Raw genomic sequence first — 26,717 nt, forward strand, 5'->3', positions numbered from 1 at the left:
TAGAAAAGAGGTACACATGTCTACAGTCCTTCTTATACATTCCTGGTTGTACTTTTGTTTCCCCTGTGGCATAAAAGAAAAGGAGGGAAATTAATCAAATAAATCTTGGGTTTTATATTTTGTTAGGTTTTTTCATCTCGTCTATCCTTCTACTAATAAAAACTTAAATGTTTTACGGCTTCAAAGCAAATCTAAAACCTACTTTGCCAGCACTGGGTTTTTAAGCTGGGACACACACATAAAAATGTGCTGCTCTGGCAAGTTTATACGTTTTATAATATTGTGCCTCTGTTTCCTGCAGCTTTATTACTTTCTGGGGCCAAAAGACCAACTGACAGCAACTTCTCACTATGTGCTCATTGTAGCGGAAAATGCTCACTCATCCCCCCCCCCCCCCTGCCTGTGCTGATCATTCCTGCTTCCGTCTCTGTACTTTCCTAGATAAGCCAGCCGAGTCAGTGTCCAGAGATGCTCTTCTTTCTCTGCAGTATGCTCGCTGGTCATCTGAGGGCGCTGTGTTGGACGACCGCCGGTCTGGACCTTCTACACACGCCTCTGCCAGGTATGTGTACTGTATGTTAAAGGAACAGTGTTCATCTTTGATTGTTTGTTTGTGGTAACTAGTCAAAAAATTACATTTTGATACATGTTCTTTTTCAAAGCAAAGAACCAGAATTGCTAAATAAATGAAATGGTGGAGGATGGTGTTCTTCATGTCACTTTATTTCCCCCCTTAAGCCATTTGTAGCGACCCACCAGCCATAAATATACATTATAGCATGTCACTGAACTGTGAGAATCCCATACAAAAATATATATATCTTAGCAGACTGTCATCGCTTTGCTCTGTTTAATTAATTGGCTCTATCTTCCTGTGTTTCCTGCTGCAGAGGCAGAGTTTGTGGCTCAAGTACACTACCATCTGTGTGACACAGCGAATAAGAAAAAACAGCACTACGGTGAGCTCAACCTGACATCCCCTCCCCAGAACACACACTCACAGAAAGATCTTCCATTTCTTTGTGTTGTAACTTCAGGGGCTTGTCACCTTGCCTTTTCCCACTGAGTTAGCATGTGGTTGTAACATTTAGCAGAGACTCCCCCACTCGCATCACATGCTCTCCTCTTCTTATAAAACATATAAGACAATCAGAAACTACCCAAATGACACCCTTCAATAATGCACAGTGTTGAAATCCCATCAGTCCCACTGGTAATGGCTTTGTTCTGTTATCCCGACCTGGTTTTTCTATATTGGATATCTGTCTGCTTTTTTGATTCATGTGTGCCTTTGCGGCGTGTCTCACAGAGAGCTGCTCAGAGGAGGCTGCACACACGGCCGTTAGATCACTAATAGACCTTGGGGTGAGTGACACCCTGTGTGTGTGTGTGTTTGTGTGTGTGGAGAATTGCAGCTCGACTCAGGACTGTTTAGAAGTTAAGGCTCAGTCCACTTGGCAAAAAGTTCAGTTTTAACATTAATCTGTTCCCAGGCAAACCTGAATCAAACACAAATCCCAAAATCATTTGTAATCAGTCAATCCATTGCTGGCAGCGTTTTTGAGCTTCTAGCTCGGCATGAACAGGAATCCAACCTGATTTGGCTCCAACAAGAGAGAAACTGAGCCTGACTCGAACCAGCCATATCCAATCATGTTTGAGGCAGAAATGTCAATCTTTCAAGAGAATTCACTGGGCCGAGGACACAAAGTGATTTTAAATTATGAATTGGAAAAGTCTAGTGCAGGCAACACTTTTTTTAGGCTCTAGTCGCTGTCTTTAAAAAGAAAAACATTTTACATTTACCACAGTTATGTTTCAAACTATGGATGTATTTTAAAACATGTATAAATTGTTTAAAATTAACTTATAGCACAAATGTAATTACTGTGCAGCATCACAGTGAATAAAAACATCCCTGGGATCAGTGATGTACTGAAGAACAATGTTGACATACATGCACTTAACTTTAGTACTTCCAGTTTATGACACTTATTACACGTTTACGCAGCGTCCGAGCAGCCGCTCCAGTCTGTCTGTAGACATGGTGCGTTCAGGCACAGTATTAAAGCGTAAAAATACACTTTTGTGTTGCGTTAACACGTATAGCAGAATTAAGGGCGAGGATTTAGACTTTTTACTTTACTATATTAATATGATAGCTGAAGTTACTTTACTGATAATGATTTTACACAAAAAAATATATGATTAGCTTGTAAAATATGATTAGTTGTTATAGATTAAACTACCCAGCAAATATGAGAGATATAACACGCTAATAAGTGAGCTTCTCCGGTGCTGGTAGGTGTTTGTTTTTTTAACCTTTGTGCAGAGCCAGGCTAGCTGTTTCCCCCCGTTTCCAGTCTTTATGCTAAGCTAAGCTAATTGCCTTCTGACTGTAGCATCGTATTTACCGCTCAGACACGAGCATGGTGATCCTCTCATTTAGTGCTCGGCAAGAAAGCAAAAAACGTATTTTTAAGGATTCCTCAGTGACACGTTTCCATTTCTTCCTGTGGGTTGTGAGGTGAGCTAATATGAAAACACCGCACTCAGGCACAATGAACCGAGGATTAAACTTTGACGTGACCAGATTAAGGCTTCACGTTTATTGTGATGGACGATCAAACTGCAGCCTCTTTCAAGTCTGTGAAAGTTTTTTTTTAATAAAGTGCAGGAAGGAAGGCAAATGGTCTATATGAGCATCTGGTATCTCCATCTGCACTGACTCTGCAAACAACAGCAAGGAAAAAGGAGAAGGGCAACACAGCTGATGAACACCAACATAAGAATCTAAGAACTGAAGAGAAATATTCGCAGATTCTAGTTAGAAAAATAGAGAAAACGGCAGCTTACTCAAAGCCTGGTTATCTATAGATATACGAATCAGTCTCTCACTATTTAACTCAATAAAGAAGACGGTGTCTGCATCCATCAGTCTGTGGGTTGGGAATCACTTAAAAAAAGCATCATTGACCTATATATCTGCAAAGATCTCAAGATCACTAACTTTCTTTTCAAGGTTATCGTTATCCTGCTTTTCTTTAGGATCTGACTGCTAATTCTCCTCCCTGATGTCAAGACAGCTTTCTAAGATCTGCAGGTCTAATCTGGTGTTTATGCAGCTGTAAAGCAAAACAAAAGACAGCGCTGTCTAAAGTTTGGCTCCCTCAATTCGCCTCATTATTTCCCACTGAGTGAATAAGGTAGCTCAATGTTATTTATGTAACATCTTTGTTTTTCTCTTTGAAGTCTTCTTGTTTTGAAAGGTCTTGTTTTTGTCTCTGTTATTACTTCTGTGATTTTTTCATCCTTATGCAAAATGCACACAACTAAAGATAAGAAAAGCTCGCTCGCAGCGTTCAAATACAGGTTTACTAAATAAAAAGCATCGTGGAGTGCCCTGACATTGCTGTGTTTATGTTCGCTGCAGGTCCTTTCGCAGGAGCGTCAGAAAGGAGGCGTCTTCCTGGGTGTCTGTCCTTTGTTCCAGTTGTCAGAAAACCGGCAAAAACTGCGCCGCTTCATCTCACAGTACCTCTACAATTAATGTGTTTAACAGCAGCGTGACTCCAGAGCTACACTCGGCTTTGTTGTGTTGCAGAGTCTGACTTCATCCTCTGTTCGTGCCAGAGAAGCTTGTGTTCGGTGTTAAAGAAGATGCATGCTGAGCTGAACGCTCGTGCCTTTAGGTTAATTGCTTTTTGATTTTTAAGTGATGAGACCCTGATTTTAAGTTTATCTTTAGTAATAGCATCAAGTAGCTAAGTAGCATTAGCATAAAGCCACAGGAGACGAGGAGCCTGTGAGGGCTCTGCGCAGCGTCGTGTTGCGACCATGTTTACGTTGTAATGAAGGCCGCTCAAGTTTTGTCTGTAACCTAAGCATTGAGCTTCGTTCTGCTTTTTCCTAGTTTTCCACAAGTTAACCAAAGTTCAAACTGACAATAAACAAGTGAGCTTATCTTATCATAAACTCGACACTTACCAACTTGAATTGGTTCCTTGTGTACAGACTGGTTACAAAATACTTTACAGTAGTATATTATGCTCGTTGTTATTAATACGATTTCTTCCAAACAGCTCCTCCATTGTAACTTGCTCTCCTCCTGAATGTAGATCTTTGTGTGCCGACTCAGACCTCAGGAGTCTGTTGGGTTGACGTAGACCTTTTGACACCAAGACAAATCTATGCCTTGCTTTGAACAGGACATGCAGCCTATTTCTGGCAGGGGTTTATATTTTATATAGTTTAAAGCTGTCTGTTTGTACCGTCCAGAGTCAGCGAGGGTGTTTCTGTCCTTTCAACACAAACTAAAGCTGCAGTTGATCAGCTCTCATCGACCGTGAAACTCTACTGCCACCCAGTGTTGAGCGGCATGTTAAAGCCTCAATACTTCTCATACATGCCTCACTATACCTCAGTCTTAAATCCATACTACACACGAATGTAAGAAGGTGTTGAGTATGTGAACTAAAAGAACTCAGTATACACAGTGTTTTACAATGCGCTGCATAAAGGAAATGAAGGAGCTTGAAAAACTAATTGTGAATGAAGGTGAAACCAGAAACACCTCTAATACAAGAAATAACCATTGACCGATGTACGGTGCAAACATAATGTAACTTCCTATTAGTTTACAAAAAAATCTATATACTTAAGTGCAAAAATAGTATACTATAAAGATAATTATATACTACATATTGTACCAGATTACTATGTTGTATTGGGTTTATTTCAGTGTAATACAGCAAGCCTGCATTAAATCTTACCTTCATCAAGTGTAACATGTTCATCCGTTCCAGAGCGGTGTTATTTCAACTTTATGTTCGTTGTGGTGGATGTATGTAGTTGTTGGTGCTTTTGAACTGTTGTGTTTTACTGAGAAGTATTTACTTTGTCCACCATGTTCATATCATTGAGAGTAGAATAAATATTTGAAACACATCTCATGTTTATTGCAGGACCTTTTTCAAGAATTTCCTTGAGTATATCTGTTTTAACTCTTCTTGTAAAATAAAGTTCTTCACATTTAGAAAGAGGAGAATCTTTTGGGGAGTTAATATTGTGGAGCAGGTTATAAATTGTAGGGTTGGTGGTTTTATCCCCAAGTGTCCTTGAGAAAAACCTGTGTGTGTATAAAGTAAATGAGTTTGGGCAAAATCTGCCAAATTAATGTAATTCTGAAATTGAAATATTAATTTCACACACAATTAAGTGACTCAACGGTCAAAAAGGATTTCCAGGTACAAACAGCCTCCTCTTCACGCGACTGCAAAATGTTAAATGGGTCCATTTTGCCCGGAGATTTCTCTAAAGTCAGTGAAAGAATGATCAACTTCAGCGATTTGTTAAAAAAGAAAATGAATCAAGCAGTTACACAAATCAAACTGCAGAACGAAGTAATAATGAAGAATCTTCTCCCAGGCAAAGCAAGGGACACATTTTGAAGACCGCTCATTTCTTTATTTGATTAAATTAATTAGGTGTCTGCTTGAATCCTCTAAATGAGTCAAAAAGTGTTATATACAATTCACCATGAATATTAAAACGACTTATTGAAAGTCATTCAGTTTCTGAGTGGGTGGCTGCTGATCGAGGGGTATTTTTACAGATGGTGATGACTCAACTGAGGTCAAGCTGCAAACAGCACATCATGTAATTACACTGTTTCATGGTGTAACTATACCATGTTTTCCTTCCTCACAATAACTGTAGTGCCATACGTATTCATCGGCAAACATTTCCAGCTGATTTACACATCAAATGGAAATAGTAATTCATTGTGTAAAGCAGCCCATCAAAAGTACAAAGTTAATTGAACTGCAGATTCTTGGTGTTTTCAGCCGTTTGTCTCCTGGTTTAGACGACCTTGTTGATAATAGAGCCTAATTGGTCAATCTGGCACTCCACCACGTCTCCTTTCTGAAAGAAAAAACTCTTTTTACTGCTTTTGAATTTAAGCACTCCCTCTATTAAAACACTTTAACGGGACTATACAGAGGCCTTTAACTCTGCATCATAAAATAACACATACATTACATGTAGCCATTAAGTTATTGTGGATAAAGTGAAACTAGAACTGATGTGCGTCTACAGACACAAGAACTTATGCATGCTTGTTCTACATTTATTTTGAATCTTTAGTATTTTCCCACATTAAATCACCTTGAGAAAGACGGGTGGCTTTCTGAACACACCCACGCCTGGAGGAGTGCCTGTCAGGAAAACATCTCCTGGAGTCAATGTTACAAATCTGAGAGGAGTAGAAAATCACATCGTGGAGGTTCAGATTCAGCAGCAGGAAAGCGCATGACGTGCGCCTTGTAGAGTTGCTCAACAAATTAAAAAAAACCCTAAACCCTTCCCCAAAAAACCCTATTGTATTATAGCGATCCTGTGAAAGCTGCCGTGGGCTGCCATTACTACCGAACGACACGGGCATTGTCACCAGTAAGTCAGGCGAGGGAGGGAGAGGCTGAGAGTCTCAGATTAGACAACGCTCCAGTTGGTCAGGGTGGCTCAGAGCGAAAGGGTGCCAGCCGTGGTGGACGAGTCTTAGTTGAAGCATGTAATAAATTCAGCTTGGAGTCCATAAAGATCGGAGGACATTTGCTCACACAGTGCTCCTTTTATTAAATTACATTTTGGACACGAGTTGCATAATTTCTACAATGGAAACTCTGCACTCTCAGCTCAAGTCAGTGAAGCAGAACGATGTTCTGTGTGTGTATATTATGTAACTGTGCAAAGTTGAAACGCGCAAAAAAAGACAACTTCATCATCAGTTGAGATATTGCACAGAGACGACTTACTTTGAGACCCAGGCGACCAGCGCCTCAGTCTTGAAGATCATCTGATCAGTGTTGCTGCTCTGCACTGTGTCTCCATTAACCAGGCAGGAGACTCCCAGGTTGTGAGGATCTGGAGGGGGATCATGTAAAAAGCACCTTTATTATATATTTTATATTACTATTTGACACTTAGACTTTAGAACTAGACTCGAGCCCACAATAATATTGAATAATGGTAATTTCTAGCTCATGCTGCATCAAAAGAAAGGTATTAATAAGACTTTAAATTTAAAAATATCTTTATCTTTTCTTGCCTACGTGGTTGCGGGCTGGGAAACATTTATTTATAAACTACAAGTGAGACTGATGCAAGGGATTGGATTTTTTGTGGATTTTCAAAGCAAACACTGTCAACACTTCTAGCTACACAAGATGGAAAGCATCATCTCAACGTGTCACTTTTAGCAAAAACTATTTTACTTAAATTGATATAATTATTTTTTCATTGGTCAATCCAGCCATCATTTTTCAACAGTTCATCCGGGTCCAGGTCATGCTAATTGAGTCAACATTATTAAAAGTTAGTTCTGTACAGCTGACAGAAATGTCAAACTCAAATTCTTGTGCTTAATAAATATTATATTTTATTATACTTACCTTCCCTACTGGTATTCTAGTATGCCGTGGAAAACGTGTAACAATGCATTATTTAAAGTCTTAAATAAAAATGTAAAAAGTAGCTGTGAGACAGCGATGAACTCTTAGGATTAATCCTCAATATTAATGTCAATCGTATGGATTAGTTTGTTTTTTCTTATTATCAAGCTATGTAGGACAAATATGTGAGAATACAAAATAAGATTGTGAGTACCGCACCTAAAGTTAGACAGTTAATGCAAAAACAAAATCTGCTTTTTATTATTATTACTTTGTAGCTATTAGTTATCGTACACTTCATTATGCTGAGCCATATCCTTGACTCTAAAGTTAATCTGAAATGTACGCATGTACTTTAGATTGATATCGCCACGATCGTGCCATAAATATGATAACGTACATTAATTAGTCATTAGATTGTTTTCAACCACAGAAATCATTTTTATTTATAATTTTCATATTTGCGTTATTCCCCAGATTGTGTTTAATTCCCTCCGTGTCTCTTTCCTGGCTGTGTTTTTTTAGTTCCCTCTCACCTTTCACAGCGTCGGTGGTCACTAAGGCGGGGCCGAGAGGACAAAAGCTGTCGAACGTTTTTCCCAGCAGCCACTGCTTCCCGTTGCGTTTCATCTGCCAGTCACGCGCGCTAACATCATTGGCCACAGTGAACCCGGCCACGTAGGAGAGAGCGTCTTCCTCCTGAACAACAAGAGGAAATGGAGTCAGAACAGATGCTTCACCAGAGCATTAAGTGTCGTCAGAGGTGATGTGACGCTCACCTTGATGTGTTTTCCTCTTCGTCCAATCACAAAGGCCAGCTCCACCTCCCAGTCCACCTCCTCCAGTCAGACAAAAGAAGCAAATACAACAGCGTCCCATTTACAAACTACGCTCTAATTCAAGCAGATTTTAGTCTGTAGTGTCTTCACAAATGAGTAAAGTACACTTAAAACAGTCAATAAGTATTAGAAATGTATATATTTAAATATATTCCAAATGTTGGTGACAGCTCAAAATGTTTTTGATAAACAAACAAACGTTTTGAATGAGATGATTTGAGCTTTGGTTAAAGTACATCCAGCATCACACTTATATAATCATTTAATAATAATATAAACAGAGTATGGTGATTTTGTCTCCATTACCTGCAAAAACAGTACAAAGAAAGGTATGTACATACTGTACTTTAGATAGTATGGAGTTGGTTCAGTTCGGCTCTTTTTCTTTCTTTTAACTAAAAGAACATTGCAAAATGTAAACGCCTACGTCAACATAAAGATGTAGGAAAAGTCATCCACGCCTTTATTATATTACACTTTGACTGATGCAACGCCTTGTTCAACTGCTTCAACAAATCTTCTCCATCTCACTGCAACTTCGCAGCAACAATGATCCCAGTAACACCAGTTTCAGCTTCTCTCTTCTCTAGGATTGATTTTAAAAGAGTCTTTGCGCCCTCTGACCACCAGGAGGAGCTGAAGGCTGAAAACTACATGTCCCTGCAACAACCTCCCACAAACCAAATCAATGCACATCTTTAAATAGCATCAGTAAAGACATTTGTTTGACTTTCTCTTGATTTCGTAACTTTTTTGGACTGTTGTCTTCTCTTGTCTCACTTTTCACCCTTTTTCTTCTTCTAGTAAAACACTTTGTCATATCTTGTTTGAAAAGTGACATATAAATAAAGTTTCTCACCTCGCTCTCTGAGGGGAGGATGATGTCGTCGTACGGCCCGGTGATGGCGCTGGGGAATTTGCTGAAGATGATCGGTTCTTTGGGGATCGGGGCGTTCTGCTCCAGGCAGTGGTCCCGGTAGTTCATGCCCACACACACTACCTTCTCTGGGGCCAACACGGGAGACAGCAGCTGGAGGTCTGATCGCTCCACCACACACCGACCGGACGACAGCGCTCTGAGGAGGAGGAGGAGGAGGAGGAGGAGGAGGAGGAGGCGTTGGTACATACACGATGATTTGGGACAAAGTTTATTGAAGAGGAAGACAAAGATGTGGAGGGAGATAAAGGTATAGGAAGAAGATGCTAATTCAACAAGTCTATTTAGGAAGATGGTGTTTCACCACAAAGATGATAGTTTTAATGATTTATCAAGAGGAGGAAGTTGTTCACTAAAGAAGGGATGATGTAGGAACAAGTTGATGATTTAAGAAGAGACTTAAGTTTGAGGAAGATTGTGATTAACCATCTGTGTTTTACGATGAGTGTTATTTATGAAAATGATTAAACAAGAATAGGTGGATTTAGAAACGTGATTTAAGAAGATGAAAATGACTACACAAGAAGGTTGTTTTCCTTCAGGAAAAACGTGCTGACTTATGACTTACATTACCGTGAAGATGATTTATTGAGAAGATGAGGAGGAAAATGATAATTAAGGAAGATGATGACTGATGAGGATCAATTAGGAAGAAGACGACAGTGATTTAGGAGCCAATATAGAGTGAAAACAGAACAAAGATATTTCATAAGACTGGATGGGTCTGATACCTCTGTGCACACTCCAGACCTTTATCTCCCAGCTCCAGCAGCTCTCTCATCGTCGAGGGCATGGAGGGGTCAAACTCCTTCAAATCCACCACGCCGAGCCCTCCGTCAACCTGCTCCACTCCCACTCTGATGCGTCCTCCGTCACCATGCCGATGAAACTGCACCAGACGCATCGCTGCACCACTCAAGCCTCGCCTCGGTGGGTTTGGTTGTTGTCTCTGAGAGAATAAACTCCTGAAGATGCAAAAGGAGCGATGAGGAAGTCTCATCTGTGGAGGACACAAGAAGTCAAAGTGAGGAGAGCAGGAAGGAAATCAGAGAAAATAGAATTCAAGGGTGTCCTGAACACATTATTTAAAACACTTTTGCTCCCCGTTATTGTCAATACGTCACACCTGATCCTTCACATGTCAAGAGACATACAATCTAAATAGATCGCAGCACCTGCGCACAAGTCAAAACGTCCCTTTGGTATTATAATTGTTTAAGTAATCAATACAAGGTTAGTCTGTTCGATGCCATAACATAGTGAAAAGTGACAATACATTTTCCAAAGTCAAAAGTGTGGACACATTACTTTTGACTGGTACTGTATATGCAACTAAATGTGGTATACATTGTTAATGTAATTCCCCAGGCTGACCTAGGACTTTTATAAACTTCTCTGACTTTAACCGTCAGAAGGAAAAGTTTTCAACCCTCAATATTTATAATGCCTGAGCTTTACTCGATACCCAGACTAGTTTGTCGAGAGGAGGCTCGATGGGTAGAAGTACAAATCATGTCAGCAGATCTGCCACAATGCACAATTATCAGCGTCTGCTATCAATTGATAATAGAGCAGTATATCATAACCACGACAATACAAGCATGAACACACAGCTGCAGTCGAGGTAACCTCTGCCTACCTGCAGCTCGAACTGAAGATTTGCAATGTGATTTTTATCTGAGATAAAATGCAATTGAAAGAGGCAGGTTACACAACGATCAGCTACTGAATAACTAGGTCAGCTGATGTTTCTAGCTTGCCCTTTGTACCGTCTCACCTTTCCGGTTCTGCACAGAAAACACTTATTTTATCTACTTCCGGTTAGTGTTCCATTTCATGAGGCCAGTTCTGTCAGAATCGAGATAAAATACTTCAACAGCCACTAACGACAGTATGTAGCTATGGTTGTTATAATATGTCAAGAAATTATTCCTGTATTGGTCATTTAATAGTTGTAATGCTGCTTTTCGTGTTTGTTGAAATAGCTCTGGAAACTACAATTCCCTACTTTTCCCCTAAATGCGTCTTCACGTACAGTTGGAACTTTTGCCACTTGACATAACTACCGTAATATAATTAATACGTTCACTTATATGGATAATCAGATTCCTCACACACACTTTGGGTGTTTCAGCTGGATCCTTAAGTAACTACTTAATATTTAAATAAACGAAAAGTAGCATTTTACGGCTTTGATGTCTGTAATTACGAGTTACGGCAAGCTTGCGAAGGCAGCACGTGTGCATCCTAGCGGATCATGTGATCAACCGTGGAGGACTAAAGGAAAGGAGTCGTTGTCACTACCTATCAGCTGTCTCTTTCACCCTGAAGATCCCAGACTAGGAAGACTAAAATGTGTACCAGGTGAGATTTCAGCTGCTTTTATTTTAATGTTACCGTCTGATGCCTGTTTGCATCGGTTTTCTAACGTGCAGCTTTCCGCCGCGTGCGCTTTGTGCGTGAAAGCTCGAGGGCACCCGGAGAGGTTTTTGTTTAATAGCTGTTGTGTCGTCTTTACTTCAACTATATTTATTTAGAAATTGCATTAATATGTGGTCACGTAATTGATCTGTGATGCTTCATGTGGAGATTCATTCACGACTCAAAGCAGAACATTTGATCCTCTCATGTTGCAAAAGAGGCTTTCTCATTTCTGGATTCAGTTTCCACTAGAAGGGCCCACACCGGCTTTTTTTCTTATTCTATTTCAGCTGAGATTTAGCTTTCACTCTTACTATACTTTCCTTGTGCAAGTGTCATATGATGCCAGAAATGTCTGACGAGTGTCAAAAGCAGACTTGATAACATTATCATGCACACACTGGTGAGTGCTCCCTATAAAGTTCACACTACGTATAAAGTTTTGATTGTGATGCAAGTAATTAACATGTCACCAGTGCTGGAAGAAGTACACAAATATTTTACCTTAAGTGGCAAGTATACCATGTAGATATACTCTGCTACAAATAGTCCTGCATTAAAAAATGCATTATGTATTATACAATTAGATTATAATTGTACTTTAGTAAATGTACTTAGTCACATGCCACCACTAAACGGATCTCAAAGGTCTTGGGGGTTTTCCACACTTTGACCCTCTCCGTTATCATCAGCCACTGTCTGAGATATAACGCTGACATGGCTTATTCCAGAAGAGGAAATAACTTCTGTGTTTTTCTCTGTGCAGCGTCCAGCCTGTTGAATGGACTACCGACCTCAAGAACCAGAAGTGAGTTTTAATAAAAAATGCTGCACTTCCTCTTTAGCTGCCTCAATGTTGGTAAGTTATTTTGTGCATTGGACAGTTTTTTTAGATGTTTTTTTTTTTCTTTGTTCTTAGTTTTGATGGCATCGTGTTGGTGACCCGGAACCATGAGACTCTGCCCTCCGAGCTCGAGTGTCTGAAAGCACCGCTGCAGGACTACAGCTCTGTAAGTCCCAGCTGCCACCTCCAGCTAATCTCACTAACTATAAAACGTGTAATTTCTCACCTGATCTCCCTTTGTCTCTATTACACCCAGACCAAATTAATAAGACTATATGTTTTCATGTAGGACTGAAAAGGTTATTTCCTAAAATCCCTTGATCGATCTTTGCATTTGTGCCTTTTCTTATTAAAAATGTGTAAATAGTTATGCATAGACTGTACAGGGTTTGTACAAAGTCTTGACATTTTGGAAAATGCTTAATTTTAACTCATGTTTTCAAATTGGCAATATGTTTGAATTCAAATATAATCATTGAAAATGCTTGAGTTATGTGTTTCATCTACACAAACACTTGTGTAGACTAAAAATATTTGGGTTTTCCTGTGAAGTGTGTGTGTGTGTAACTTTCCTCATCTGCTCCTCCTCTAGGTGGACAGCAGTCTGGGGGAGGAGGTGGTCATCCTGAAGGTCCCTGGTCTCCCTGGTAACCGCCTGGTGTTTGCCTCTACCGGCCCGGTGAACCGTGACTACGATGACGTCAGGCGCTTCAGTGATGCAGCCGTAAACGGCATCAAAAGGTCCGTAGATAGAAGCTGATTTGTTTTTTCCCTGTCAATGTTTTCATAGTGCTGGTTTACCTCCAGGTTTCTCGTCTGTCTCGCTCACATGTGTGTCCTCTCAGGGCCTTGAAGGCCGGCATGCAGCGTCCCCTGCTGGTCTGCCCTCCACACAAGGACTATAAGAACAGCAGCGTGGTGGCTGCACTCGGGGCCCTTCATGCTCTTTACATGGTGAGATAATACCTCCTCCTCCAGACCTGATCCGACTACAAGCTGATAGTTGTGTGTGTGTGCGTGTGTCCTTTTTTACGTTATACATTAATTGGTCGATTTTAAATTCCACCAAATCTCTTAATTTAAAGTGCTTCTTACTAACATACTGCAAAACCACTTGCATTAAAGTTTTGGGGTATGGCCTTTGTCTCAGCTGTATCTGCTTGTTTCTAAATATAAAATATATATGGAGTATTCTCTTTCCCCCCCCAAAGCCCCTGGAAGTGAGGGAGGGGAATGTAAAACCGACCGACTACAAGGCGTGTGTTCTGGGTCTGTGGGCAGCACAGGAGGCTCAGGGACTGAGGCTGGTGGAGCTAGCCGATGCTCTGGAGAGCGGGAGGTGGGTCAAACACTTTGTTCCCCGCTAAGTTTACTCATGTTGTAGCGTTCACTCATTCACCACCAGCTGTCCTGTTCCCCCTCCTCAGACTGGCATGTCGTGACATTGGTGGCTCAGACCCTGAACGTATGGCCGCTCCTCGTGTGGCCGATTACGTACAGGAACTCTTTAAGGACAGCCCTGTGAAGGTAGCAAGCAATAAACCTTATCTTCTTGTTTTGTTCTTGTTCGGAGAAAGTCAACAACCCTCTGGTATTCTTCCTAACACCGTGTCTAGGTGTAGTCTCGACTGCAAGCGTGTCAGGCGCGTTTCTTACTACACGTCTCATTCAGCAGCTTTCAATTATCTCCGGCTCAATGCAGGCTGAACTCTAACGGGCCTAACCGTGACCTGAAGCGAATTGAATGCTTAATAAAACACTACCTCTTACTACAATATACTACATAGTTTAGGGTTTAACATTTAAATAATTAAACTTTTATCATATTGTCTTTTCTTATTATCTGACCTTTTATTGTTTCTGATGGTTTTCTCCTTTTTTATTGCTGTTTTTAATTATTAATTGATTCTGTAATGTGTATTTCTTCATGACAAACAAATTGCTTTTGTGAACGGTAGCTGTGTAATGTGTGTTAATGTATGAAAAAAGCCTGTCAGGTTTTCTGGCCCCAAACATACAAATGTATCTTGTGTTTAATAACCTCCAGGTCGAAGTGGTGAGCAGCGTGAAGCTTCTGGAGAAAGAGTATCCCTGTCTGGCTGCAGTCAACCGCTGTGCCGACAGTAGGAGAACTTATTTTATTTTTATCAATTATTAACATGAACACAGATTTTTTTAATGTTTTGATTTTATTTAAATGTTTCTACACTTATTCATAGTTTCATCCTCGTACAGGTGTACCTCGTCACCAGGCCAGAGTTATAAAGCTGCAGTACTGCGGAGAGGGACCGGTCCAAAAGACCCTCATGTTGGTGGGAAAGGTGAGAGACGCTCGGACTGCTGCCCTTGAGCCGCTAAAACATTAAAAAGGATCAAATAATGATGCACATTATATTTTTAGTATTCTAGTTGGTGTGAAATGTGACAACGTTTTCATAATGCTCTGGAACAAATGGATGCACATACGTAACTTTAAAGTTGATTATCAAGTAAACGGCAATCGTTTTAGGCATTTAATGTGAATATTTTATATGATAGGTTGTCCACATACTAAAATTAAAGGATTATTAATTCTGTAGACAGTTGCAGCCTTGCTTTCAAGCTAATCAAGGAGAACTTTAAGGAGAGAACGTTGAGTTTAATGGTTGTATTGTCTGAAAATGTGCATGTATTGTATCTTAATGACCAACTCCTGAATAACTAGAGGTTTGTTCTTATGTGGCGTTTCCAGGGCATCACGTACGACACTGGCGGAGCCGACATCAAGGCTGGTGGTTTCATGGCGGGGATGCACCGGGACAAGTGTGGAGCTGCTGCTGTGGCCGGCTTCTTCCAGGTAAATGGCCCCCATCCTCTCTCTGCAGCAGAATAATAAACCGTAACATATTAGCTGTAAAGAGATGAACATGCAAACCCTTGTTTAGCACTCTGAGGAAAAACAAATGGTCCTCAGTAGAAGTTTTAATTTGGTTAAAGTTTTTGCTCCTTTCCTCACCCCCCTCCCTCTCTAGATTTTAGCCAAGCTGAAGCCAAAACATCTAAAGGTTGTCGGCTCCATGGCCATGGTGAGGAACAGTGTCGGTGCAGGTCGGTGTTAGCCACATTTCTTTTCCATCGTACATATTTCCTGGTTACGTTTCTGTCCGTGGGATCTGTGTTAGAGCGCCGCTGTGTGTTTCCTCAGACTGCTATGTGGCCGATGAGCTGGTGGTTTCCCGTGCGGGTCGCAGAGTGAGAGTGGGAAACACGGACGCTGAGGGACGCATGGTGATGGTCGACCTGCTCTGTGAGATGAAGGAGAAGGTCACAACACCCAGTTATTAAATAATTTGTCAATCTTAGCCTGGTTTCTGCCCTTCTATCCCTTCTCACTCTGCTCTGTGTCTGCAGGCGGTACGTGAGACTTCTCCTCAGCTGTTTACTATTGCAACTCTGACTGGTCACGCCATCAGAGCCATGGGACCCAACTACTCTGTGAGTACTGCTGAAATACTGAGAAGTTGATATTTAGACTTCAAAGATTCAAATGATAACCATAATGACTTGTTTCTGTGTAGATCATCATGGATAATGGACCTGCTCATCGCAGCCAAAATGCTGCTCAGTGGCAGAAAGGTAAGGAAACTGTACGGAGAACTTGAACTGTGAAAGTGCATTTTTTTAATCTTGGGTACAGTTGCTAGGCTTTTCCAGGGATTTTATCTGCATCTCACGGCCTTCATCTGCAAAACGAGATTTAATCATGTGACCTCAAGTATCGACTTGAGGGGAGGTCAACTGAGCAACCTGCTGATGAAGACTTTGAGATGCAGCTGCAAGCTCTTTTTGTCAAACTACAGGGATAAAGCTAACAAAGCATTCTGTTGATTACATGCAAACTCCTGTTTGCCTTTTAACAAGTCCGTGCTCAGCATTAGAACTAAATAATAATTTCATCCATTAATTGATTTGATTGTAAGCTAATTTTATTTAGATTTTCTTTTCTTCGTATTAATGATGATTAACTATCAAATATTTCTTGCTCTTTTTGACATAATTTGTGTAACTTGGTATCGTATACATTTGTCATGACTTCTGACTTTTTAGAGAGGAATTAATTAGAAATAATTGGCTAATAAAAAGAAAAATACTTACTGTCCAAATCTATACAGGCAAAATTGAAATTGGCATTTGAAGCAGAATACTCAACACAATATTCAACTTTCATAGCATAAACAGTATGTTTATATGCTCAAATGCGCCAAACATTATGTGACAACGTCATTACGTCGCACTCATATTAGAGAGGTATTGCACTGATGTTGAATATGCGTTTGTCAAGTGTTTAAAAGCAAAGCAGTATATTGTTTAAAAGTGGTCAGTTTTTAGAATATAGAAAGAAAAAGGTAACTCCCGCACACTTACTACATGCCACAACAGTTTAATAATCCTATCCCACTTTTCTGACCTGAAGATCCAAGAAGGAGTCAAATGTCAACATTATTAAGCTATTGTGACCTGGAATAAGTGTGCAGGCGTTAACTTTTCCCTCATTTATGCTGTTTTCTGATCGCCTTGCACCTACGTGATGTGTGTAGAATTACTCTCCTACTAGTCTTTAGAATATAACCATAATTTAAGAAAATATAAATGGCTGCAGTGATTCCACTCATAATAATCCCTGTTTCATCGTAGTCTTGGATTTAATCCTTCCTTCAAAATGCAACATTATGCCCAGCAGATGTCGCCATTTTGACTGTATAAATTATTTCCAGCACTAACTGCTTCATAGTGGTCCGATGTTTCAGAGAGCTTTATTTCCTCCATCACTAACGCGTCGTCTTCTTCCTCTCTCGTGCAGCTGGAGAGGCGTTAGGCGACGTGTTCGAGGTGTCCAGTATCAGACGAGAAGACTACGACTTCCACAAGGGAAAGTCTGAGTACGAGGATATTCTGCAGTGCAACAACCTGCCGTCCACCGCCACACCTCGAGGACATCAGACCCCCGCAGCTTTCCTAATCATGGCCTCCGGGCTCGACAAGGTGCTCACACATTGTCACAATAAGTTTATGATTAATCTGTAAATATGAAGAATAAAGTCATTAACTTGTATTATTACCTACATTCTAGCACGGCGTGGATTCTAACAAACCTCTGCCGTACTCCCACATCGACATCGCCGGGTCCAGCGGTCCTTTCCCCGGTGTCCCAACAGGAGCCCCCATCCTCGCCATGGCAACCCACTATATCCTGTCTGATAGTCTCTAAACAAACGGCCCCGGTATAAAAAGACCACGTTGTCTACACTCCATGCCAACACAAGTTTGGAAGCCGTCAAAGTATAAATGAAATCTCTGCCACAACACTTAATGTAATCCACGTCTAACATTCCTCAATACCTCAGATTGCTTTTTCTGCAAAAATGTTCTTTGCGCTCTTTTCTAAGATCTTGTGACGTTTGTCCCGCCAACACTAATGACCCTGCTCTTCAGTGGCCTGAGTCAACATGTACTGTAAATGGCAGTATAAAAATACCATCCTTTTTTTAGATGCGTGTCTGTATGTGTGCGACAAACCGGGGACATGGTTGTGTGATGAGTGATGCTGTGTGAGTCAAACCTCCATTAATCAATAAAACTAAATTTGAATTTTAAACTGTCTGTGTGCTTTCTATATAAATATGTTTCCATAAGTTTGCATATTACAAGTTATCAGAGGGGAAAGAGTAGTAGGAAGAAGAAATACTGTGCCTCGAGATGGGGAGAAACAAACATTGCACATGTTCTTTTCTCACAACACAGATTCATTAAATATGGTGAACTTATTATCATATACACAAACATTCATGCCTCTTGCTTATATGTACACATTTAAAAACATAATTTATGATTCAACCATTAAATATTCCTGTTATGCCTGTGTGTTTATTATATCGTTTTCTGTTTTTGTTAGTTTTTTCTCATTACAATTATCAAATCTTCATCCTCTAGAGATCTTTGAAAAGACGATACAAAAATTGTACATAAAAAAATTAAGTAGAGCAAGCAGAATAAAACTTAACAACCATAACATGAATAAAATGTATTGTATGTCTGTAACGAAGGTGATCCCAGTAGCCGTCTGGTCTCAGTCTCCGTTACGTTTATGTAGCTCACAACCATATATTTGTTCATATTATGCACAGACGCGTGTATTAATTTGTTTAACCGTGTCTGGTATCGCCGTTCTCTTCATCCATGTGTATCCCTGGTCCAGAGTTCACGGAATTGTCCTCTCCAACATGGCCGACATCGGTGCCCACTCGTGTTAGCGGATGGGAAGTACCGACAACGGACACGGAAATGACGCAAAAACGCCGAGTCATTATAAGATGACGTTAGCGCGCGCTTACAGCTCAAACCTTCGCGCTGCAGTGAGAGTGGTGTCTGCGTGTTGCCGTTCTGCCAGCTAACAACACAAAGACTGCATTTTTATAGGACTCTCTCACTCGCTGATAACGCAAACTGCCAACTTCCACTTTGACGGAGTAACGTGAATAACCTCTTCGTTTGAATCTACGCAGACGTAAAACTCCACCGCAACCATGTTTGAGGCTCGCCTGGTCCAGGGATCCATCCTGAAGAAGGTGCTGGAGGCTCTGAAGGATCTGATCACAGAGGCCTGCTGGGACGTCAGCTCGTCCGGCATCTCCCTGCAGAGCATGGACTCCTCTCACGTCTCCCTGGTGCAGCTCACCCTACGGCACGACGGCTTCGACTCGTACCGCTGCGACAGAAACCTCGCCATGGGAGTCAACCTCAGCAGGTAGAGTAAACATTAACGTCACATACAGCTCTGTTAGTCCAGAAAACATTAACATGATGCATCTGTTGGGTTGTTTAGGTTGTCTCCTCGCAGAGAAATTGAGCATCTGCTGACTGATGTTACTAGTTTGACAGGTCGAGTTGCAAAGGTTTGGCGCGGCTTAAATCGATTAAAAAACAGCTGATGTTTGGTTTGTGTGAGCGGTTTGTATGCTCATAACCAACCACTAACGGTACACGCGTTATAACGTTACAAACTGTAACTTCAGTCTCTTTTTCTTCGCTTAAATGAGCTGTCTGTCTAATATCTGAGGCTTACAAAGAGGGTGGCCATCTTGGCGGAATTGCCCGGGCATGTCTCGACTATACTGAAAAGTTAACGCTTTACTGTCTGTGTTAAAAAATCGAGATGTTTGCGTACTGTGTTGTTTTAAAAACAGGTCGGTTGATTCAACATACAACTTTTGTTTTGTGTCAATAATTACAATTACATTTGGTGCAGACTAAGAGCTACGTTGTCATTACGCAGCGACGTAATTTGAGCGCCAAATTCTCTGCTTGGAGGGTTGGCGGGAATTGTTTTTCAACCCGGGAACTTCCACTTCCGTTTCACTGCCGCCTCTCTTTGTAACATAACACTGGTGCTTTTTGTTGTCATCATTTTTAAACATGGAAATACAATCTGACCGATATTCTATATCTGTTTCCATATGTCAAAACAAATGTATTAGATTCACACACACTCTTTACTTTAATGCAGGTCATGTCATTTGCAAACTCAATGATATATAATGTCGGTATAAGTAATGGGGGGCACCAAGTCTTTTATTTCCATCTTCAAAAGTGACATGTTCAATTTTCTGATAACCTAAACTGTCAGCTTGGGCTATAAAAACCTTTTTACATTTTATAGACTGATTTTTAATTGGGAAAGAATCAGCAGATTAATGAATAATTCATTACATTAAGTTGAACATTATATGAAACTGAATACTAAAGCCAAAGGTGAAATCATCAAATTGCTTTTCTGCCAGATCAGCAGCCTACGACCTAAAGATATCAACTTGAAATGTATATTATAACAAAAGTAGAACATATTCACACATGAAGGTGGGAAAGAATATTATTTACCCTATAAGACCTAAACAATGAATCCATCATTTAAATCGTTTTCTAAAAGGACTACTTTTCTTTCCTTCTTTTCATCTTTGTGTATTTGTAATGCTTAAAACCGTAATCACAAGTTTAATTCTTTGACACTACAGCACATGTTGCCATGACATTTTCTCATTTGTACTATTGTGTTTTGTGACCGTTTTAACATGTTTTTTTCTGTCATTCTCACACAGCATGTCAAAAATCCTGAAGTGTGCAGGAAACGAAGACATCATCACCCTCAGAGCAGAAGACAATGCAGACACACTCGCCCTTGTGTTTGAGACGCTTAGTAAGTTATTAACATTTTAAAGCAGAATAAAATATACTTAAAGGTTGCTGTTCAGATCTATTTGTTCTTCAGCACCAACCTCTTATTTACCACCTCTTTCTTTTCACTTGCAGACCAGGAGAAGGTCTCAGATTATGAGATGAAGTTGATGGACCTGGATGTGGAGCAGCTTGGTATTCCAGTAAGAAATTTGTGTCCTGTCCTTGTCTTTTAGATCCAACATACTTTTCACACACGCGGTTCCTGACCGGTCTATTTGTCCTTGCAGGAGCAGGAGTACAGCTGTGTGGTGAAGATGCCCTCAGGGGAGTTTGCCCGTATCTGCCGTGACCTGTCCCAGATTGGTGACGCCGTCATGATCTCATGCGCCAAGGACGGAGTCAAGTTCTCCGCCTCAGGAGAGTTGGGCACAGGAAACGTCAAGCTGTCCCAGACGAGCAATGTTGACAAAGAGGACGAGGCTGTGAGTATGAATGTTTAAGTTTTAAATTTAGAATAGAAGTGGACGGGTGATAAACCTGTGGGTGAGCATCATCGACATTTAATAATTTGTGTTTTTTTTTTTTTTTTTTGTAATCTAGCTATGAGTTAACACTTAGTGAATGTCTTTGAGTTTCTGACTGACGAAATGAAACATTTAAAGACTTCACATTCGACTTTGAGAAAAACTAAGATGAATATTTTTCAATATTTAAAAATGACATTTTATCGACCAAACGATCAATCATTCAAATTATCAGCAGGTTAATCAATAATGTAAATCAACATGAGCTGAGTTTATTGATATGCAACAAATTACCAGGTCAAATTCCTTGTATGTGCAAACCTACTTACATAAACCATTTTTGATTCTTAAGGCAGTTCATAAATTATTAATTCTAACAAAAGATAATTTATTAAAAGTATTTGTTGCTTATTTAATGTTTTTGTTCCCAGAAGCAAGGTTTAAAATATTGTATTCAGTCGGCAACTATTTTAAAAAGGCTTTATTAGTTCCAGCTTCTCAATTGTGAAGATTTTGTTGAAGAAGCTCTTGTTTTTAATTCTTGTTTGCTAGTGACTTTTGATTGTTAGTCAAAGTTTTTTGAAGACGTCACATTGAGCTACTTGAGAATGAGATTATTAGATTAATGGAGAGTGAAAATAATTGTTTAGTTTTGTGATGGCACATGTAAAATTTGACAATTCTTCATTTTGTGTTTTTTAGGTCACTATTGAGATGAATGAACCCGTCCAACTTATCTTTGCCCTCAACTACCTGAACTTCTTCACTAAGGCAACACCACTGTCCAAGACCGTCACCCTCAGCATGTCCGCTGATATCCCCCTCGGTAAATCCTTTTCTTAAATGACTAAGTCTTCGTTTGGATTCTCTACATGTTTGTAGAAACTGTTGTGGCCCTAACTTGCCTTTTTGTTTGTGTCTTTCTACAGTGGTAGAGTACAAGATTGCTGATATGGGACATGTCAAATACTACTTGGCACCCAAGATCGATGAAGAAGCCTCCTAAATTGTTTAATAACGGCCCAACGGGAGAATAGAGGAAAGCGGGCGACTGGGACTTGAAGGGCTGAAGTGATCACACACGGTGGTCGATGATCACTGTCTGAGCTCCTGTCTAATGGGATTCACAGCAGGAGCTGTAGTGTCGTCTTTTAAAAACAGTCATTTGTCAGCCGCATGAATGATGCCATCTGTGTGATGTAGTGAAGCTTTGACTCTGTGTTCAAAGCGACTGGCTACGGTCCAGACGGCTCCGGTGTAACGCTGGTTTACTCTACTTCTGTCTCTCTCTCTCTTTGCCCATTTTGGAAAAGCAGACTTCAATTATCCCATTCCTTCTTGTAGATAATGCATTTGTAAATACTTCCTGTGGTCAGCCAACTCCAAATGTTTTTGTATTCATTGATTCAGTCCAAAAATAAGCAAATTAAAGTTGTTTCCAATATGCTTTTTAATGTTTCTGACATTTGTGAACAGAAGGTTTAGACCCATTCATAGTGTGCCTACAAAGTGAGATCAGTTTGGACTCTTGTTTTGTTTTGATCACAAGTAATACCCATAACCAAGCGAATGATAACCCTCACACTGAAAATGATGTACTTGTCTGTCGGGGAGGACAACGGCATGAGCTCATTTCGATGCAATTTTATTCCCTTTGTACTTGTTCTTAATTTAAAGAGAGCGATTTAACTCATGTTTATGAAAAGTCCTGTTGGTATTGTATTGCTCTAAAGTTATTTATTATATTAAGACATGGAGCTGAATGTACTGAAATAGAAATGAATCTTACATCTGGCCCTGCTTCCATCACTTGTTGACTTACCTGTGGCTGACCGCATGTGCTGCTTACTTGTTTCTAAACCTTAACAGACACCACTTGTGATGAACTCTTTGATGATTTTACATCTTTGGGCCTCGAACTGCTACTTGCATGAAACCAAAGACGCTTGGAGGTTAAATGTCTGAAGAGACTAAAAGTAGTGCAGTAAAAAGTACATTCAAAGCATAAAATGAGCATTAAAGTTACAGTACAGGAGTAAATGTACTTACTTTCCACCTGCAGCAGGAATGAGGTGAAACCACTAGGTGGTGCTCTTCTACTTTTGTTTTTCATGTGGGAGAGAAAATTATTAAACTAATCACCTGTCAGGTCACATTTGTACAATCATTTATTCTGAAGAAATGTAGGCTACTCACAATTTCCATTTGGCAGTTTCCCCTAAAAGGACGAGAAGTTTAACAAATGACAATGGGTGTGGATTTATCTTGTTCTCTGGGGTAGAGAGCACCTGTCAGTTACATCAGGTTGATCATCTTTCATAGCTACATGACTATTAGCCAATGTCAAGGACGGGTCATTTGCTGGTTCCTCGTTGTACTTCGGTTATTCAACAACGTTAAAAGAGATTTTGATGTTCTCTGACAGAAATCATCAGAGCTGCAGGTCTGTTTTCATGCAGGTCAGTGAGCAAACTGTTGAATATTCAGAGAATTCACTTAACATGCAGCCAGAAATACCTGAGAAACACAAGTCTGTTGGTCTGTCTGCAGCTGGTTGGTCTGCTTTTCTGGAGCCAGACATGTTTTAATCCTCACAAAGCTTTAATCTGATTGACAGCCACATCTGGCAGCGGTCTACACTGAACTTCTCTACTGTACACAGAGCAGAGTGTCTATAATGAGATACTATGACAGGAATAGAAAGAAGCGAGCTGGTATCTACTGCTACTTGTCAAATGTGATGTCGTTTTCTTTGGTTTGGTTGCATTTCCTCCAATGTGAAGAAGAAAAGATCCTGTTACTTCATTCTTGAGAAACTCTCTCAAAATGATGACTTTGTATATATTGATAATGATTGGCCTTGTAGGCCTACGTCAAAATATTGACAGTGTATCTCATTAATTTGAAATATAAAGTCAATATTTGGAGGTCTCATTACTCTAAGATATTAAGTCAATATTTTGAGACAATTTCTCATTGTTTTGAGATTGTGGGTCAATATTTTCTGATATATAATTCATTATTTTTAGATAGATAGATAGATGATAGATGAGAAGATACAACTACAAGCTAATGGCTACAGCTACATGAAGCATTAGCTTAGCCTATTTTAGTTTAGCTTAGAACAAAGACTGGTTATCGAGAAACCACTAGCCTGGCTCCGTCCTGAGGTCAAACAAATACCTACTGGAGCTCACTAATTACACATTTAATATTTCGTGTTTAACTTGTTCAAAAACTACGTAAAGCATACTCAACATTTTTACACTTACGCTTATGAACCTATAAAAGCAAACAAGCTATAATGTGTTAATTATTGAACTTAAGAAGTGCTGGTAGGAGGATTTTGTTACTTTTGGAGAAAGCCAAGCTCGCTGTTTGTTTCCAGTCTTTGTGGCTAAAAAGAGGTAACAATGACATCATCAGCCTTTTGGCCAAACTTAACAGCTACTAGTATGTGCCCGGTAAGTTATCCACCTTCTTCTCATCTATGCTAACGTTGATGGCTCGTCTTCCATGTTCATTTATTTGTACACTGCATATGTGCATATCTTTGTTATGAGATACCAAATACTTGATTGTGCTTCCTGTTTTCTTGTCATACTTTACTTAAAGATAGGCTATTCATTGGACACATGGGACCACTGTTCTTACCTAAAATATAGCCTAATGAAATATATAGTAAAAACAGTAGTCTTATGTGCCCAAATACTAAATATAGCATGATAAGAAACACTCACTTTGGACTGATTTGGAAAATTAAGATTAAGCGTTTTTCCCATAATGTCAAACCTTTACCACAACTTTATCTCTCCATCTTTCTATTTGTTTTGTTTTGTTCTTTCCCTTAATCCCTTAAAGAGACATTTTCTCATTTTCCGAGCCATCGCTGTAAAATCTGAAACGTCCTGGTTGAATGAAGAATAAAAGCAGCCTGAGGTAGAGACAGCAGATTATAACCTCACTGTGGATTGCCTGTGATTTTAATCCCACAGCCCTCTAAAATATCAAAATCCATCATCTGAAAGGGCTGGACTCTAATAAAAGAGGATTTTAATGCATCTCACCTATCACCCTCTTTCTACTCTGCACTGAAATGTTCTTTACATTTCGTGAGGGAAGCTGTAGTCTCATATTATTTAATGTTCTATAACACAATGTACTGCAGCCGTGGATTTAGCTGATTAGAGCCACTGTTCCAGATGCAGAGGAACAAAAGAGATGGGACTGTCATCTTAGGAGGTGGCCGATAAAGAGAAGCGACGGCGTAGCCATTTAAAATGCCTCAATATTTAATTAACCACTGCCATCCAGGTTAAGATTAATTCCTTCCTGGAACAGAGCAAAGAGGCTTCAGCCTGATTGGGGTTTCCACTTCTGAATTGGCCACAATTTCAGACATGCTTCCTAATGACGAATAACGTTGGCTGTAATTATGAGTTATATTTAATAGTTAGAAGTAGATTATATATATATATTTATTTACTGTATATATCGTTATAGTTAGATTTAGACAAAATCAGGCCAGTCAGACTATATGTCTTTTATGTCAGAGCTAAAGGAGCTTCTGTCATGCTGACTTGATGTTACTGTAAATCCTTGTTTGTTTTTATATGTTTTCCTTTAACCCATTTGTGCCCCCAACTGACATTTTGAATGTGTTTTCTGGGTTTACCGAAGCACAAATCTGAAGAAACCTTTAAATTCGGTCAAACCGTTTGGCTAAAAATGTTCTTATTATTTCTTAAAATACCATTTAAAAATATAGATATTTTATGAAAAAGACAGTTGTCCCATGTGCCCAAAGACTAAATATAGTATGATAACACAATTACTGTATCTCAGAAACTAGGATGAACACGATCAAGATTTGTTATCTATGTTAAAGATGTGCAATGTAAAAAACACACAGAAATGTCATATGGAAGACATTTAATAAACACAATGTTAGTTTTTTATTCTTTTTTATTTGACTATTAATAAAATTGTGATTTCTGATGTGATCTAAAAAAAGTTTATTAATAATAATAATAATAAATTGTATTTATAGGCGCACTTTTCATTTGAGTAAACAAAACTCAAAGTGCTACAGAGTACAAACGATGAGCAGAATATACATAAAATAAAAAAATAAAAAACCATTTGGTTTTAAAAGCATCCACAGTCTGTGGCGTCCTCAGATGTTCAGGGAGAGCATTCCACAGTCTGGGAGCAGGAGCAAGGCTCGATCTCCCATGGCTTTGAGCTTGGTCCTGGGGGGAAGGAGGAGGTTATCCTTTTCAGAACTTTTCTTGTTGAGGTTTGTGGGATGAGCAGTTCTCTGAGGTAGGATGGAGCATTTCCGTGAATGCACTGATGGGTGTAAAGGGAGATTTTATAGTCAATCCTGAGTGAGACCGGGAGCCAGTGCAGTGATTTGAGGATGGGTGTGATGTGTTCGTACTTTCGCACTCTCATCAGGATCCTAGCAGCGCTAGTAGCTTCTGGAGG

The 26,717-nt window shown here is 39.8% G+C and overlaps 4 protein-coding genes across 8 annotated transcripts in view; 3 read left to right on the forward strand and 1 right to left on the reverse strand.

Annotated features, from left to right (window-relative positions):
- Positions 1 to 4,998, forward strand: part of gpat2 (glycerol-3-phosphate acyltransferase 2, mitochondrial) — a 104,546-nt gene extending 99,548 nt beyond the window's left edge. For 4 of the 5 annotated variants that reach the window (XM_029440816.1, XM_029440815.1, XM_029440817.1 and 1 more), the window contains 4 exons: positions 442 to 562; positions 891 to 959; positions 1,310 to 1,365; positions 3,434 to 4,998. In XM_029440816.1, coding sequence (XP_029296676.1) covers positions 442 to 562; positions 891 to 959; positions 1,310 to 1,365; positions 3,434 to 3,550 — 363 coding nt within the window. In that variant the 3' untranslated portion in view covers positions 3,551 to 4,998. The remainder of the gene's footprint in view (positions 1 to 441; positions 563 to 890; positions 960 to 1,309; positions 1,366 to 3,433) is intronic. The other variant, XR_003832865.1, reaches the window with a different exon arrangement.
- A 426-nt stretch (positions 4,999 to 5,424) lies between these two features.
- fahd2a (fumarylacetoacetate hydrolase domain containing 2A) lies at positions 5,425 to 11,005 on the reverse strand. The gene is made up of 8 exons (XM_029440821.1): positions 10,867 to 11,005; positions 9,959 to 10,227; positions 9,150 to 9,366; positions 8,231 to 8,290; positions 7,988 to 8,150; positions 6,816 to 6,924; positions 6,169 to 6,256; positions 5,425 to 5,925 (listed from the first exon to the last, which is right to left on the reverse strand). The coding sequence occupies exons 2-8, from the start codon at positions 10,225 to 10,227 to the stop codon at positions 5,863 to 5,865; spliced, it is 969 nt and encodes a 322-aa protein (XP_029296681.1). The 5' UTR covers positions 10,867 to 11,005; the 3' UTR covers positions 5,425 to 5,862.
- A 473-nt stretch (positions 11,006 to 11,478) lies between these two features.
- Positions 11,479 to 18,127, forward strand: LOC115014142 (putative aminopeptidase W07G4.4). Its single transcript, XM_029440819.1, has 16 exons — positions 11,479 to 11,591; positions 12,415 to 12,456; positions 12,568 to 12,658; positions 13,085 to 13,233; positions 13,338 to 13,446; positions 13,704 to 13,831; positions 13,920 to 14,019; positions 14,540 to 14,615; positions 14,728 to 14,813; positions 15,224 to 15,328; positions 15,504 to 15,579; positions 15,677 to 15,795; positions 15,883 to 15,966; positions 16,050 to 16,107; positions 17,333 to 17,514; positions 17,603 to 18,127. The coding sequence occupies exons 1-16, from the start codon at positions 11,581 to 11,583 to the stop codon at positions 17,738 to 17,740; spliced, it is 1,554 nt and encodes a 517-aa protein (XP_029296679.1). The 5' UTR covers positions 11,479 to 11,580; the 3' UTR covers positions 17,741 to 18,127.
- Positions 18,128 to 18,875: 748 nt separating this feature from the next.
- Positions 18,876 to 22,674, forward strand: pcna (proliferating cell nuclear antigen). The gene is made up of 6 exons (XM_029440822.1): positions 18,876 to 19,276; positions 20,625 to 20,722; positions 20,836 to 20,903; positions 20,991 to 21,185; positions 21,930 to 22,053; positions 22,157 to 22,674. Exons 1-6 carry the CDS (start codon positions 19,056 to 19,058, stop codon positions 22,231 to 22,233), a joined length of 783 nt encoding a protein of 260 aa, XP_029296682.1. The 5' UTR covers positions 18,876 to 19,055; the 3' UTR covers positions 22,234 to 22,674.
- The last annotated feature ends 4,043 nt before the right edge of the window (positions 22,675 to 26,717 follow it).

Source organism: Cottoperca gobio, chromosome 9 (genome assembly GCF_900634415.1).
Source record: "Cottoperca gobio chromosome 9, fCotGob3.1, whole genome shotgun sequence".
In the NCBI taxonomy this organism is placed as follows: Eukaryota; Metazoa; Chordata; class Actinopteri; order Perciformes; family Bovichtidae; genus Cottoperca; species Cottoperca gobio.

Coding starts and splice junctions, on each gene's coding strand:
- fahd2a (XM_029440821.1), bottom strand. CDS start 10,227: ATGAGACTTCCTCATCGCTCCTTTTGCATCTTCAGGAGTTTATTCTCT. Junction 9,367..9,958: donor GGTCTGGAGTGTGCACAGAG/GTATCAGACCCA, acceptor CCTCCTCCTCAG/AGCGCTGTCGTCCGGTCGGT. Junction 8,151..8,230: donor GAAGAGGAAAACACATCAAG/GTGAGCGTCACA, acceptor CTTGTTGTTCAG/GAGGAAGACGCTCTCTCCTA.
- LOC115014142 (XM_029440819.1), top strand. Junction 14,020..14,539: donor TTAAGGACAGCCCTGTGAAG/GTAGCAAGCAAT, acceptor AATAACCTCCAG/GTCGAAGTGGTGAGCAGCGT. Junction 15,580..15,676: donor GAGGAACAGTGTCGGTGCAG/GTCGGTGTTAGC, acceptor GTGTTTCCTCAG/ACTGCTATGTGGCCGATGAG.
- pcna (XM_029440822.1), top strand. CDS start 19,056: ATGTTTGAGGCTCGCCTGGTCCAGGGATCCATCCTGAAGAAGGTGCTG. Junction 20,723..20,835: donor CCTTGTGTTTGAGACGCTTA/GTAAGTTATTAA, acceptor TTTCACTTGCAG/ACCAGGAGAAGGTCTCAGAT. Junction 22,054..22,156: donor GTCCGCTGATATCCCCCTCG/GTAAATCCTTTT, acceptor GTCTTTCTACAG/TGGTAGAGTACAAGATTGCT.